The 15,516-nt window shown below is 47.5% G+C and overlaps 5 protein-coding genes across 5 annotated transcripts; 2 read left to right on the forward strand and 3 right to left on the reverse strand.

The window, feature by feature from the left end:
- Positions 1 to 3,003: 3,003 nt before the first annotated feature.
- ANOM_009098 (THO complex subunit THO1/HPR1) lies at positions 3,004 to 5,358 on the reverse strand (the record flags this gene model as incomplete). Its single annotated transcript, XM_015554354.1, has 7 exons — positions 3,004 to 3,418; positions 3,478 to 3,791; positions 3,844 to 3,993; positions 4,056 to 4,742; positions 4,793 to 4,911; positions 4,965 to 5,043; positions 5,119 to 5,358. The coding sequence occupies 7 exons, from the start codon at positions 5,356 to 5,358 to the stop codon at positions 3,004 to 3,006; spliced, it is 2,004 nt and encodes a 667-aa protein (XP_015403364.1).
- Positions 5,359 to 5,566: 208 nt separating this feature from the next.
- On the forward strand, positions 5,567 to 10,064 carry ANOM_009099 (RNA helicase aquarius; the record flags this gene model as incomplete). The annotated part of the gene is made up of 5 exons (XM_015554355.1): positions 5,567 to 5,845; positions 5,902 to 6,002; positions 6,063 to 8,456; positions 8,510 to 9,544; positions 9,613 to 10,064. The coding sequence occupies exons 1-5, from the start codon at positions 5,610 to 5,612 to the stop codon at positions 10,062 to 10,064; spliced, it is 4,218 nt and encodes a 1,405-aa protein (XP_015403363.1). The 5' UTR covers positions 5,567 to 5,609.
- Positions 10,065 to 10,533: 469 nt separating this feature from the next.
- Positions 10,534 to 11,739, reverse strand: ANOM_009100 (PaaI family thioesterase; the record flags this gene model as incomplete). The annotated part of the gene is made up of 10 exons (XM_015554356.1): positions 11,686 to 11,739; positions 11,586 to 11,626; positions 11,513 to 11,525; positions 11,312 to 11,377; positions 11,217 to 11,259; positions 11,070 to 11,141; positions 10,950 to 10,996; positions 10,847 to 10,865; positions 10,663 to 10,741; positions 10,534 to 10,600 (listed from the first exon to the last, which is right to left on the reverse strand). The coding sequence occupies exons 1-10, from the start codon at positions 11,710 to 11,712 to the stop codon at positions 10,534 to 10,536; spliced, it is 474 nt and encodes a 157-aa protein (XP_015403362.1). The 5' UTR covers positions 11,713 to 11,739.
- Positions 11,740 to 11,970: 231 nt separating this feature from the next.
- ANOM_009101 (TFIIH/NER complex subunit TFB2) lies at positions 11,971 to 13,542 on the forward strand (the record flags this gene model as incomplete). The annotated part of the gene is made up of 3 exons (XM_015554357.1): positions 11,971 to 12,100; positions 12,162 to 12,249; positions 12,318 to 13,542. 3 exons carry the CDS (start codon positions 11,971 to 11,973, stop codon positions 13,540 to 13,542), a joined length of 1,443 nt encoding a protein of 480 aa, XP_015403361.1.
- A 543-nt stretch (positions 13,543 to 14,085) lies between these two features.
- On the reverse strand, positions 14,086 to 15,009 carry ANOM_009102 (uncharacterized protein; the record flags this gene model as incomplete). The annotated part of the gene is made up of 1 exon (XM_015554358.1): positions 14,086 to 15,009. One exon carries the CDS (start codon positions 15,007 to 15,009, stop codon positions 14,086 to 14,088), a length of 924 nt encoding a protein of 307 aa, XP_015403366.1.
- Between the last annotated feature and the right edge of the window lie 507 nt (positions 15,010 to 15,516).

Here is a 15,516-nt window from a genome sequence, read left to right on the forward strand (position 1 = left end):
TTTCTCTTGATTTTATTTTATATTAATTCTATTTGTTTTGTTTTCATTTTATAGTGATTTATTATTTTAATGTTTCTGCTTTTTTAAAACAATAGACGGGACGCACCGGATGATTCCTGATCGAGGAATCAGGGGAGGCAGCTCCGTACTCTGTAGGGATTAGTAATTTATAGTAGATGATGGCTGACTGCACCTGGCAGTAGTCCGGTCAACTCCTGACTACCTTTCACTGAGTAAATACCCGACTGGATCTTCCAGGCAGAATCTCGGGACTGATTAACTCTCAATTGAGATCCTGACTCCATGGGATGTGCCGTTTGATCGATGATTTTTTCTCTCTCTCTTTCTCTTTCTCTTTTCGATTCCCACTTCCATTTCATCTCTTTTCCCCCTTAACCCCTAAGTCCCCTTTCCACCGGAAAAAGCTGAAAAGGGCTTTCTCTAGAGATACTTTTTCGGCACACCCGACAAGTGGGGGAGGATGGGAATCGCTTACATCGATGTGGATATATGGAGATGAGAGGTGGCATGACTCTCAGCTGGATTGCAAGAGCCACATTGTGAAAAAAGCAAGCGTTGAGTGGATCATCCTCTGAGGGTTTGAGGACGATCACAGCTGAAGAGGGTAATCAAACATTCATTCCCATCGTGTGGGTGCGGGGAAGGAGATCCCAGGAATCGCGGTCGATCGAAGGTGAGTGGGTGAGAAGGATGGAGAGGAGCAACTTTAATCTCTTTCAAGACTTCTCGTGGATGCCAAGAAGACTGGCGGCCCCTTCTAATTTCATTCGGTCCGTACGGACTGCGGTTTGAATTGAGAGATAACTTACATCATCTCTCAAGACTCTTACTGCTTCTGTTGGACGGTGGAAACAACTCCCGCTAACAGGTGGATACTGCTCTCGATCCCATTACGCAAGCCAACAATTGGCGCTGCGCTTCGGGTGCCAGATTTCGGCCAAATTGTTCCGAGTCCAATGAAGTTACAACAGAACTAAACGAGGCCGGGTAGGGGGGAGGGCGGGTAAAAAGGGAAAAGGAAAAGCAAAAAAGAAAAAAAGAAAAAAAAGGAAGCGAAAGGGAAGAGCAGAAAGAGGGAAATAATAATACTAATAACATGCATGTGTACATACATACATACATCCACATACCTATGTCATACACACCTCTCCAAAGTTTATCATGGTCAGGGCTTCATATTTTTCCACGGCGGTACCCCTGTCGGAGTAAAATCAATTGCGCGATTGGTATTATCTCCGATGCAGGTTCCTGCGGGAACCATTGTGGAAAAAGTGTCTGTGCGGGTCGGTTGGTAACAGTGAAACGTCGTTTAGCCCTGACAAGGTTTTCAATGGACCTCTTACTCCTTTGGGGCGAATAGAGAACGACCTCTATCCTTGATCTACGAATCAGAAGCTTCGCATCTATACCTACATCCATCTACTACGGAGTACCGACTCTGTCGTATATTCCATAGGTTCTGTACCTTACAAGTTTACATACCTCTGTGTAGGTACCTAGGTCCAGTACATTCATTTATTAATGTTTAAATGGATCTGATACGGCCAGACTATATGAAGAGCCCCTGTCGAAAAAAAAAAAATAAATAAAATGAAGTAAAATAAAGAAAATAAATAAATAAATAATAATAATAATATGTACGAAAGAAAAAAGAAAACCTAGAGAAGCACAACCAAACGAAGACATGCGAACATTAAAGGTGGACTTGCTTCACCAAAGTTTCCTTTTTCGGCTGGGATCCTTCTCGCTTCGAAAGATACCATTTAGCTAATATACAGGTCACTTCCACCGTGTATGGGACCTGAACGAGTCATGGCACTCTCCGTAATCATTGCCCCAAAGACGGCCCAGGCAGAAGTGTAAGAGGTGAACTGAGACGAAACCGGCGCAAACCGAAAGATGAATGATATACCCGATGTTGATACGAATAGGCACTTCGCCTTCCGAAGTATGTATACACAGTAGATAATTGCAGAAACTCTCAAGCGATAACTGCTCCCTCGGTTGCAAGTACATACCTAGGGTTGTCACTTAATTTTACTTGAAAGTTAGGTTGACAGAGGGATCAAGCGTCTATCGGGTGAGGATGGTGAAACGTGGCGTATCAGATCATCCGGATTCCTTTGGGCCCAGCAATCACACTGTAATCTCGCATGACATTTATCAAGGGGCAATCTTAAAGTAAGGAGTGAGAAATCATTCCGCCGGTTCGGGTGATATACCTACGATCCTTGTGTAGCAGGTAGATAGATAGTACAAATGAGATCCACGGTTATGCAGGTACGTCCATGTAATATTAGAGTTGGTGATCCCCGAGACATTCGGACCCTCGCCCGTAGCTTATCCGTCCGCGTTGCCAAAGAAGCGGCGTGCTCCCTGAAGCAGTCTCAGTAACCGTGGGTACTGGCAAGTTTATCCTCACACCTCAGACTACCCCGAGGAATGAATCCCCTCTCTGGGTCACGAAGTGGATTATCAGGGAGCCTCCAATTTCCGGTCAGCGGTACCCTTACTATGTCCCTACCCCTCTCATTATTCCTTTGTCGCCTCCCTGTCGGTCCCCATGAGCTCCTAAAAGTTGCTCCTGCTCACAGAGTATCTAATGGGGCGGGGGAAACTTCGGGTGTTGCCACAGCTGAGGACTAAACTGCACGCCAAAATGAGGGTCATCAAAATGAGGCCAATCAAAAGGACCAAGATCCCCCCGCCGTAATCTCCCATTTCAAGTCCTTCGTCATCATGAACACGCCCCAACTCTTCCCGGAAAACTCAGTCCACATACTAATGTCCGTGTCATATTATTTACGGCACTGCAGGACTCCCGCATAGCGTTGTGACAGTGATGCATACAAGCACATGAAATCATCAAACGGTGTATCGAATCAGTATCCATCAGGATCGTACCTAGGTAGGGGTTCGTTCTTCGGCGCCAATGAGAGCCAATCATGACAATGCGTTCTCTGGCCACCTGTGTGGCGTTCTTCATGTGTCTGTTGGTGCTGCTGCATCCTTCGAATCAGCTGAACTTTTCTCGGTGGCAACGGTGGCATTCCCTTGTTCGGAACTGGTAGGCCCATGATCATGCCCCGAACCACCAGGCTCGCCCTCGGTTGAGGCTTTCATCATTGTATCATGAGCTTGAGGGGTGCCTTCAAGAACCTGGGGAGTTCCTTCGGAAGGCTGCGGAGCCTCAAAAAGCAGCTTCAAGTTTTTGCCATCGTCAATCTTGTCGAACGCAGCGAGCTTGCTTTTTGCGGAAAGCCTTAATATACGCCATGTCTTGCTCGCTTTGGCGCGTGTCGCATTCTCTTTATCCTCCTTTGTCTGTGCAGTATCCATATCTAATTCATCGTCCATTATACCCATCATAAACGAATCAGAGGAAGGCACCGTGAATCTGCGATATTGTCAACTGCCAAATAATCAGATTTACGATGACGATCCACGGGTGCTTACCTTTGAGCTTCTTTAAGCCTCTCAAGACCGGCTCGTGATTCGCCCTCGGAGAGGAAGTTCAGATTTAGCGAGCCCATGGGTGAAGACCGAAGGCGCTTGTTGGCGTAAACTTTAGTTGCATGCTCACGAGCACCAAGGTAGTCCGCTATGGAAACAGGGGGTCTCTCGATTAATGGACAGCCTTCAGCTTTCCAGCGAACCCAGTTCTTGTCTCTCGACAAAACGGTGTCCACCATTCGGTAGTAGAATTTTCCACCGACACCGTCCTGAAGATACTCTTCTATTGCCTTTCTCATCTTGACTGCCCATTTAGCCTGCAACTGTTAACAAAGGCCATGAGTCTAAGTATCCGTGGGTGGTTCCTACATCGTCCTCATTCAATACAAACCCGTAGAGCACAGATTTGTTAGTCAACTCGGCTAGCTTTGCCTTCGCCTTAGGAGTAAGTGAGAGCATGAAATCCAGGAGAATAAGCGCCTGGACCAGAACATGCCTCCGAAACGCTGTGTCATTGACCTGCATTTGAGAGTTGGCACAAGCCACCGAAAGAGGGCCAAACAAAAAAGAAAAAAACTTACTTCAAGGTCAAATAAATCCCTGCTTGTCAAGTACTTCGGGTTGAAACTGCTTGCAATTTCTTGGCCGTCTGCAGTTCTCTTCCGTTTGTTGGATTTTCGAAGCTCTTCGGACGTCTTGCTCGTGCCGGAACTTTCAAGGTCTGTGTTAACCGATTTGAAGGCAGAAAGAGTAGCTTCAAGTCCCGTCCTGAATGTGGTGAAATGTTGGGGATCGAATATCCTTGTTGGAGCAGAGAAATATGCCTGGAGGCCCCAGAACATAGGATATAGTGTGTTTAAGTCGTTCGCTTTCTCATCAACACCTTCGTCTTGCGAAATAATGACTTTCGGGGCCGTCGATTGATCTTGAATAGAGGCCTGAGGATCCGAGAGAGACGGTGAATCAGTATTGTTGTCTTCCTGTTGGTTTTCAACAATAGTCGTTGGTAGTTCATGCTCGTCAGACATTACTACATCCGCTTCATCTGGCACTCTGGTGTCGGGTTTAAGAATTTCATCGTAGGTGGTGACATTCTCGGTATGATATTCGCCCCGAAGGTTGACGGCGCTCTTGTCCCCTAGCGGAAAACTCTGGAAGAGGAAGATAAAGACACGTCCGCAAAAGACAGTATCTTCGGCTCGCGAAAGCCTCCGCAGGAGTTCGTTGCAGGATCTCAGAATGATTAAACTTTTCTGCTTAAAGTGTTTCTTCGGCGGTGTCAATAGTTGCGCTAGAGAGGATTCTGAGTTGTACATACTTTAGTATTCCGTTCTCTTCGAGACTCAAGATAGTCAAAAACTTTGCGACAGCCATCAATAGTTTGGCTATCAAGTAATTCCTCCATCAGCCAAAATATAAGACCAGGCTCACACTGTTCTGTTGATTCGTCAGGACACTATCGAGGCCGCGAGACTAAATTCCAAACGAACCATTATCCGAGAAGATTGAGATTATGTCGAGCAGATTCCATATTTGTATAAATGACGGCTCTTCAATGGATGTAGTGGCCTTCGTTAAGAGTCGGTTAGCGATCCCTGAACTCCATGGATAGACAAGAAGGATCGCAATAATAAAGCCACTTACAAGCAAACTATAAAACCTCTCCCTGAATGCGATTTCCACTGAGGCAAACTGTGTCTGTTGGCTAAGCCGATTTGCAACCTTCTCATCATCGCCTTCCACTTTCCAGATCGCTTCTCCAAGGTGTGCTTCAGTCAACGGAGGTTCGATTTGCTTGTCCGGTTTGACTAGTTCGGCTCGAGCGAGGAGACTATCAACTAATCTCCTATAGATATGTATCGATTCAACATCCTCGTCGGCCATCCTTGCGAGCAACAATTCCAAGTAAAGATGGGATGAAGGAGATGCGAGAATTGTGCCGTGTAAGGAGCTCCCGATACAATAAAGGATCACGGGGCCATTGTTGCGGCTCTGCGGGTTCTAGCCGCTGGAAGCAACTTCCTTAGCCGCGCGCCAGAAGCTTTCCCATCCCGCCGCGACGGACCACTTGCGCAGATATATCCGACGAGGGCGCGGAGTCCTTCTTTTGTTTTTTACAAACCTAACGTCAAGGAATGGGCCTACAATCACGTCAGGCAATGGCGCACGGGCTTGATTCAAGGCCCACCGTTGAGGATTTTCGCGAAGACAGCGCGTGGGTGCAGTTAGCCAAAACTCATTGGCTTGAGACATCCAAGGTCCGGAAAGTCAAGCAGGATGTCATCAAGAAGGATATATGGGACCCTCTCGAAGCGGATAATTTCAGCTTTCGCTCGCTTCTAACGTTGGAAAATTTGAATATTTTAGAGAAGTACACATTGATACAGTACTCTTTGCGATGTAATGCCTCGACTAACCAGTCATAAGGTTTCTCTGGCCGACCTACACAGAAGATGCTTCGAACTACCATGTATTGCTGCTGGCGCTTATTGTCACTGTCAAACAGCGAGAACATCTGCCGATATGGGGTGAGTCTACCTTCCTCCTGCATATGGTCAATCCTGTGTGAGGTACTTACAGAACACCAGACATCTTCTCTGATCGACCGGATGACTTTTCCAACCTTTTCCATCGAATTCTCTCCATGAGCATCGACCAGTCCCTTTCTACATCGTCGCGCCTGTCCATAGTATCCTTTATAATCAGCTCCTTCCAATCCCTCGAGAATGTTTCGATACGGAAGGAATGTGCGCCTCTGGTTTCCATTTCGATTTGGCACAATCTCTCGAGTGACGATGCCCGAGAACAGCTGCTGGGAAAGGGCCCCACGCTGAAGAAAACGTGGAGAGCTGCCGCGAAGCGATATGATGCAGCAGACGAAGTAACCAAAGCGAAAATGAGGTTTGACCGGTCATGGCTCTACACGATGCTTCTCGATTTTTTTCGGAGATTGAACGGCGCCGAGAAAGACCAGGTGGATAACCTGCGTTATTGTGAAAGGTTTCTAGAATTCCTAGTGGATCTGGAAAGTCAACTTCCCACGAGACGATATGTCAACACATTGCTGAAAGATCTCAACATTCTACCAGTCGTTCGTTTATCGGAACTCTACCGATCTTCAGAGAATGAGCTATTCCGTGACTTGTATAATCTCTTAAAGCATTTTGCTACATTCTCAATTGACGATTATACAGGCGAGAGCCTGTCACCCCAAGCAGTGTATGATACCCACTGCCAGGAACTAGCGCACTTGCAGCGAACTTCCATGAAATACTTTAAGGACAAATTAATGATCCTAGCTTTGTCGAATTACGGTTCAATTGAGCAACGTCCGGAGCTGGAAGGGCAGCTATCTTCTTTGGATGACTCTGAGCTCCGAAGCCTTTGTTCTCACCTCGGATTTCGGACAGACTATCCGAAACAGTGTCAAATCACGCCTGATCGCCATCTATATCTAGAAATACTCTTATCCTTTTACGAGCGCAAGGCACCATTTCAAGATGTGGTATCACGCCTAAGTGTTGTTCCGACAGAAGAAAACCTCTATGACCCAGCTTTACTGCGGAATGAAACCTATGACGGATCTAGGCCACTTGCAATTCCAAAATTGAACCTTCAATACTTGAGCCTAGGAGACTTTCTATGGCGCTCATTCCTCTTGTATCGATCCGAAGCCTTCTTCCAAATTCGCAAAGATATGGAAACGATCGTCAAGCGAATGCAGCCCCGAGCCAGTCGAGACGGCAAAAGCCTGACTTTTGATGGGTTCTCCCGGATGGCTATCCCTATTTCGAAACCTGCTATCATCGAGGTTGCGCCCCCGAAGGTTGGCTTCACAAACCCAGCTTTCGTGCGAGCCGAGATCGTGATTGAGGTTGGCAGGCTGGCAGACCACGTCCGGATGGAATGGGAGTCCCTCCGCCCCGACGACGTGGTTTTCCTTCTGGCTGTGCAGCCTGGCGCTGCAAACAAACTGGCGTTCCAGGACCCCACCTCAATTGATACCCCTAGCCTAACGCACCTCAGAACAGCGGAAATTGTGCAGGTCCTTGATGAAAATGGCCGTCCATTGCGCGAACCCGTTTCGGGGCAGACCAATGGCCATCGGTCGAGACCACGCGTCAGGAGACTTTTGGTTAATCTTGACCCCGATGCCTTCAAAACGGACAAAGATCGCAGCATGCAGGGAAAGCCAGATATTTATCCGCTGGTCAACGTAGTCGCAAGGAGAAAGGGAAGGGAAAACAATTTCAAATCGATACTGGAGACTATGCAAAGGCTCATTGTCTCCGATATCACTCTTCCTTCTTGGCTGCAAGACATTTTTTTGGGTTATGGGGATCCTGCAGGGGCCCATTACACAGAATTGCCGAACAGACTTAAGTCGGTCGATTTTCGCGATACGTTCTTGGACTGGCAGCATCTGGTCGAAAGCTTCCCGGGGACAACAATTGAACCTTCTGGCGAGGAGACATCAAGCTTTGGACCGCCTTATGTGCTCGAATATGTTGAAGATTCCCAAAAAACGCCTTCTGCGAATGCCTCCAAGAAGCGGCGGAGAGATCAAACCGAGAAGGAAAAATCACCCTCATACTCACTTCGTGTTTCGACATATAAGCCACCTAACCCAGGCCCGTATCCTGTCGATGCGCCCAAACTAAACTCTGTCCGCTTCACACCAGCTCAGGTGGAAGCTATCGCATCTGGGACACAGCCTGGGTTAACTATTATCGTCGGACCTCCCGGAACTGGAAAGACGGATGTTGCAACGCAAATCATTAATAACATTTACCATGATTTCCCTAATGAGCGCACGCTGTTGGTTGCGCACAGCAACCAGGCGTTAAACCAACTTTTCCAGAAGATAGTTGCACTAGATATCGACGAACGCCACCTTTTGCGCCTTGGTCACGGCGAAGAAGAGTTGGAGACCGAGTCAAGCTATAGCAAATATGGCCGGGTTGAATCGTTCCTCGATAACCGTAACTATTATCTCTCTGAAGTTACACGGTTAGCATCATCGATTGGAGCACAGGCGCTCATGGAAGCACCTGCGAGACCGCCGGGTACTTCAACACTGTATACATTCAGCCTGCATGGGCAAAATTTTGGGATCAGGCCCGCACCGAAAATATCTCTCTCGAAGAGATCATTGCAGCTTTCCCATTCCATGCTTACTTTTCCAATGCCCCACAGCCCGTATTCGACCCTTCAGGCCCTAAAGAGGCAGTGCTAGATGTAGCAGAAGGTTGCCAGCGGCACATTGACAAGATATTCTTTGAGCTAGAAGATATTCGACCATTTGAGATCTTACGGCAACCAAAAGACAAGGCTAATTACCTCCTAGTGAAAGAGGCCAGGATCATCGCAATGACATCCACACATGCAGCAATGCGCCGCCAGGAGATTGCCGATCTTGGCTTCCATTATGACAATGTTGTGATGGAAGAAGCCGCACAGATCACAGAGATTGAAAGCTTCATTCCCTCCGCCTTGCAAACAATGAAGGGTGGCCAACTCCCATTGAAACGCGTGGTACTCTGCGGTGACCATCTCCAGAATTCCCCAATCATCCAAAACCTTGCGTTCCGGCAATACGCACATTTTGAACAAAGTCTCTTCCTTCGCCTGGTAAGATTGGGTGTCCCTGTAATTACGCTTGATCAGCAGGGTCGTTCGAGACGTAGCATCGCAGAACTATTTCGCTGGCGTTACAAGCAACTGGGAGACCTATCAGTTGTTGAGACAGCCGATGAGTTCAAGCAGGCGAATGCTGGGTTCCAGTTCGATTACCAATTCATCAACGTTCCTGATTACCAGGGCACGGGTGAACGGGAACCTGCACCTCATTTCATTCAAAACCTGGGCGAAGCAGAATACGCCGTAGCCCTCTATCAATACATGCGGTTACTTGGCTACCCAGCGTCGAAGATATCCATTCTTGCTACCTATGCGGGACAAACAGCGCTGATAAAGGATGTCTTGAATCACCGCTGCGCTAAGAATGCCTTGTTCGGCATGCCGAAGATCGTGACTACCGTGGACAAGTATCAAGGCGAACAAAACGACTGTAAGTCGATTCCCATTTATCTCTTAACCAAATTGTCTGTGAAACCCTTTACTGACTTGGAGCTACAGATGTAATTCTATCACTCACACGGACTCGTACGGTTGGTTACCTACGTGATGTCCGTCGCCTAACGGTTGCACTTTCTCGTGCCCGTCTTGGTCTCTACATACTCGGTCGGCGCGAGGTATTCGAGTCGTGCTATGAGCTTAAGCCAGCATTTGACATATTATTCCAACGCCCTGATAAGCTCATGCTTGCTCCAGGCGAAATGTTCCCAACTGCACGAGCGCTGGGCGATGAGGTTCAAGGCACACCGATGGAAGGAGTGGAACATCTTGGCCAGTATGTGTTCGAAATGACTCAGGCTAAGCTCAAGGCAATAGGAGAGCAAGACATCATGGTTGAGGACGCGATGCCGAATGGTGAGGAGGGTCTAATGGATGAGGACGAGGTCATGCTTGGTGCAGGTGAAGAACAAGATGAAGACCCTCTACACGAGCATGTCTTCACTGGAGCGTAGAAATTCTGCGGCCCAACTAGTACAAGTGCCGTCTGGTCTTGTACACAGGGCTACAGAATTGAGGATTGTGAGACCATGGACTCAGAATAGCAGTAAAATGCTCAAGGACGGTGGCGTTGTATCGCGTGTGTCTTCATTTTATCAGGATCATTGGTATAAGAATAAAAATTATGGGATTTCAACCCGAATAGGTTGGAAAACGATTGTTCGAGTTTTGATTTTATTGGCTGGATACTACATGAAATGGTCTTCCAATGTGTATCATGAAATTCGTTCTGTGGACAGCTTGCAGCAAAGCCCACCGCTATCTTAATATATGCGAGATGACTGAATTCGTAGGCTGCAGAAAAGATCCACTAGTATTGTCTATACTATTTATATATAATAGCGGTTGCGTCCCTATTGGGGTCCAAGTATATATATAAGTGAATGACCTGATGTTTAGTCTTCACAGGATAGCACTTTCTATTCATGACCGCCGCCCGCCAAGCTCCTCAACAATGTTCTGCGGGTCCTTCCAGGCGAGCGCAATATATCTATTGAGGGATTAGTATAGTGGTATCCTACGATGTGGTTACATCGTGGGAAGACTACATACTTGGTGTGACTTCCTCTGGCAACAATTTCGCCTTTGCTGTTGATGAATTTGATAGATGTATATGCGAGCGTTTTGCCGACTGTTGAAAAAGTTAGACACTGCGTTAGGGACTCAAAGGACAACTGTGAATGTCTTTGCAGGTCCCGCATTATCGGGTTAGTTTATTGATGGCCGGTGAACCTACATTTATCACAGCTAGCTTCCTGTAGCGATATCAGCATGCACGGATCCACACAGCTAAATATTGGGCCTGGTAAATGTCTGGCATGGGGCCTCGATTAACATACGGCTAGAATTTTATCTCCTACTTTACCCCCAGAGCTCAGATACGTCACTAGATCGACAATCAGAGACCCATCCTGCACGTTGGACATCAATCTCAACAATTAGCTTGGGCTGTAGCTTACCATTGAGATCGGTTGACACTCCAGTAGCAAACAGACCACGCGAGGCGACAGCTAGAGAACCGCCAAGGTCCACTGTAATATCAATACAAGCTTGTAAGTGGTATGGCCAGGATGAGAGAAAAACAATATATGGTCATGCTTTCATACCCATACTAGCAATAGTACCGCCATGGAGAATGTTCAGACGATTCTGGCACGGAAGTTAGTCGTCTGAGTCAGCATACTCTAGATTGAATCCATACCGTATGCTCTTTCTGAATATCTAGCTCAAAGTTCACCAGACCAGGCTTTGCGGCAGTCACACGAAGCTGGAGCCGTCAGTACATTCAGCTTGTGGCCAATGTTTACGAAAGCAAACGGAATGAATGAGTCCATTATCATTCCTCATGATTGAAGTCATTGTATCTTAAAGAGATATGCAGTTTAGCCATGATAGACCTTACATTATCCAGTAGTCTTTCGCAGCGATCAAAGTTCAGTAACAGGCCCTTCCTAGTCATAGATGCCGTCACTTACCGAGGCTCCAGCCCCGATGTAGCCCGAAAGGACTCCCAAACCTGGGGGTAGCAATAACATTAGTTGAAGGAATGAAGCAATAGCAGTCGTGATTACATACCGATCTAACGAACCGCAAAGCCGTCATTTTATCAAGGGAACTATAGGAGAAAAAGGAAGTAGAAGGTTACGGGAGACCAAGAATATAAGTGGTTAGTTATACAGTCAAGTCCCGTGAGATAAATGATTTCATCGCCTCGGACTGCGCTCCGAAGCCGCTTTGGTCACCGGAGCAAATCTTATCCATTCCACATCAAGATTGATCTCTGTATGTTACGCCTCAGCCAATCTTTGTGGCTCACATCATGTTGCAGGGGTGACAGCTCCTATTTGACCCACAGGCAATATGGCCATGGCCGCCGCTCCCTCCCGTCCATTTGATTATCTGGAAAGTCTGCCTGGAACGACTTTCTACAAGCTCTACCAGCAGCCGTCCACCGCTCTCGCCATCTTCAGGCGCATGTTGCCTGACTTGGGTACGCACTTGCTTCTACTCTTGAAATATCCTATGGTAATGGGAACTAACAGATAATCCAGCAAAATGTTTCGTCATGGCGCTTCTATATCTTAAAGACCCTCTCCCAGCAACGGATCTGGAGGTCTGGGTTAAGGCAGAAAGCTTAAAGTGAGTGGTGACTTGGAAAGCCTTCGTGATTTGCGGATCGGATGACTGACGGGCTTAATCGCTTGAAGGGAGCGAGATAATGCATTGTCAATACTGGGTCGACTACATATTCTATCTAACACCGTGATCGCAGATAACGTTCGCGCGTACATAGTCACCGATCCGTTTGCTTCATCGCTCCGTCAGGCGCTCACAGGTGCTGAAAAGACCCAGTCCTTTGGTGTACTCTCGCATTTATCAGATGGAGCAGCCGTCTCCATAGCCGAATTGGACGAGTACGCTCGGCGTCAGTGGGAGGGGGTCTTGGGATACATGGTCGGAACTAGTGGACTTGGTATTCAGCGCGATGTCAACCTGAGCAAAGGCGTGAAGCAACTTTTGCAGGCTGGACACCTTGTCGAGATTCGAGATCGTCGCGTAGAGATCACAAAAGATGGATTCGCGTTTGTTCTACAGGATGTCAGCACCCAAGTTTGGCACATCCTCATGCTCTATGTTGAAAGCGCGGACGCCATCGGAATGAGCAGTGTGGAGGTCCTCTCGTTCGTTTTCTTGCTGAGCAGCTTGGAGCTTGGAAAATCATACGATAAGAAGCATCTGACATCTAATCAACTCCGTACTCTGACGGATCTGGCGGATTTTGGCATTGTCTACCAAGATTCCCCGGATACCAGCCATTTCTACCCCACCCGCCTCGCTACTACTCTTACCTCCGACTCCAGCGCCTTGAGCAACCCTATCTCAGGCTCCCTCTCCGGTCCCTCTGGTCCAGGCTCAAGCAAGGCAGGATCGGGATTCATCATCGTTGAAACAAACTACCGGCTGTATGCATATACCTCTTCACCACTACAGATCTCTCTTATTGCACTTTTCACTACACTCAAGTACCGCTTTCCCAATTTGATAACTGGCAAAATTACCCGCCAGTCAGTGCGCCGCGCCATAGAGATGGGTATCACTGCCGACCAAATTATCTCGTACCTGGCTACCCACGCTCACCCTCAGATGCGCAAACACAATGTCTCCCGATCTACGTCCAACCAGGCTGGAATACCGCCATCTGTTCTGCCCCCAACGGTCACTGATCAGATTCGGCTTTGGCAACTGGAACGAGATCGCGTCAAAGCAACCCCTGGCTTCTTATTCAAGGACTTTGTTAGTTTGGCAGAATATGAGGCTCCATGTCGGTACGCTGAAGAGATCGGGGTTCTCGTCTGGAAGTCAGACCGAAAGCGGATGTTCTTTGTAACGAGGCATGAGCAAGTTGCAGCTTTCTTGAGGAGTAGGAAATAGATTTGTGCAAAACACGGATTGGGGGCATGATTGGCATTAGCATTCTGGACAGATGATGCTTTGAAAAGGGCGCAAAGTGGCTTGGTGCAGTTCTGGCGTTAATGGAAACTCTGCGAAAACGATTTGAATTTAGCATGTTATACTGGGGTTCTCATCATATATGTAGTATAGTAGGTAATCCATCTTAATAAAGACCGTATTGAGCTTTCAGGAGCAGTACAACCATACTTTCGCCAACTCGTAAATCCCATCACCTGAACAATTGGAGGCTTTTCTTTCCTATACCATAAACAAAACCTCCCAGCTCCTAGATTGTGAGCAAGTGCGTCCCGTGCTGCGTCTTAGTACAGCGAATACCTCTAGCCAGGCTCTCTTCAATATACGCTAGCAGAACAGGTTTTACCATACTGACAAGGAAGCGGCAAGGCTTCAACAGGGGTTACAGATAGACATTCTCGATTCTAGGCGCCTCTTGATTTCCGTTCCGTACATGGTGGCGATTCAAGCCAATACCTGCGATCAACCATCGTTTCCAACAGGGCATCATATCATCCACCTATCTCCAAATTTGCCAATGTATTCGTATCGGAACTTTCGTAGACTCGCACTTGCTTCATCGTTCATACAAACATTTTCGAGGACCATGAAGGCTCGTTTGATCCGGTAGCCCGCCTCGTTTGAATCTGGGTGTCCTAACGGACGAGAATAACTTGACAACATGCCGAACCCGGTTGCGATGTCCGGCTCATGGAAGGAGTCTTCGTAGTGGAAAGCATTGACGAGGGTGATGAATCTACCGAGCCAGTATTGTTGAGGCTGAGATTCACTGACCTGCGAAACCCAGTCGGCATGGACTGTTAGCCCTGGCTTCTTCAGCTTCGAACGGAACCCAGGGGGGTGGCTCCTCGACGATACCATTCTCCCCATTTGATCCCTATGCCGTAAATTTCCAGTGTCTGGTAGGGGGCTTAGCCTTGTAGCACTTCGGCTCGGGGCCTTAGGAGGGTTAGGTGGTGAAAATGCATCGTTTTTTGCTTTGATTTCAAGCTTCAGGTTCTCGAAGCCGTTCGTCCATCGGAGACCCTTTTTAACATATTCCATTTTGTCACTTTTTTTGAGTGTGTTGGCTTTTGCTTTTGGGTCCGCAGGTTGGCAAGTCTCCAACAACTGATGGTGGTGTGTTGCCAACTTTCCTTTGGGAACAGTACGGTATCCAATTCGCTCTTTCCTCGAAGGTAGCAGTACCTTGACAGTCCCGGAACTCCGGCCACTAGCACTGAGATCATCATTCTTAATGTAATCATTCCTCTGTGCTCCTGTCTCAAGCCGTGAGATGAATGCTGATATAGGATCGAACAGTCGAGTGGCGGGTCGGCTTTTGGCATCAATATCTGCCAGCAAGCTGCATGGACGGCCTGCCTTGAATACAGTGACACAGGGAACAGGAGTAGGATTTTTCGAATGCATGCTGTTGGAGAATATTTTTGAGGATAGTTCTGTTGTAGCTCTCTGTATGCCGCTGGTTCTCTGGTGGTGAGTTCGGATCTGAAACCTAGGTGCTGAAGTCGCGTCAGTGTCGAACATGTATCTCTCAGAACTGAGCATTTGTGTATCACTACGGCGGATGAAATCCTTCCTTTCTTCCTTATCCAGATTCGTTTTGTAAATGATGCCTGCATCTTTGTTCATGTCCACACATTGTCTTCCCAAGGATGATAGCACACTTCTTCTGCCTTCTTTTCGATATACTTCATGGGAGTACAGATCTCCTGCAGGGGATTTCGCTGGTGTTGGAATCCTTGAAACTATTTTGGTCGAAGAACACTCTAAACCTGTTAGACAGTGGGAGCATGAGGCTCTGTGCTGGGCCCGCACGTTGGAGTCATGTGTCTGTAACCTACTATTACTGATTTCAAGGCGTTGTGGGTCGCTGTTGATGTTGTTGTACTTCCACAATGGATTTTTTTGGCACAG

Source organism: Aspergillus nomiae (assembly GCF_001204775.2).
Source record: "Aspergillus nomiae NRRL 13137 chromosome Unknown contig00345, whole genome shotgun sequence".
In the NCBI taxonomy this organism is placed as follows: domain Eukaryota; kingdom Fungi; phylum Ascomycota; class Eurotiomycetes; order Eurotiales; family Aspergillaceae; genus Aspergillus; species Aspergillus nomiae.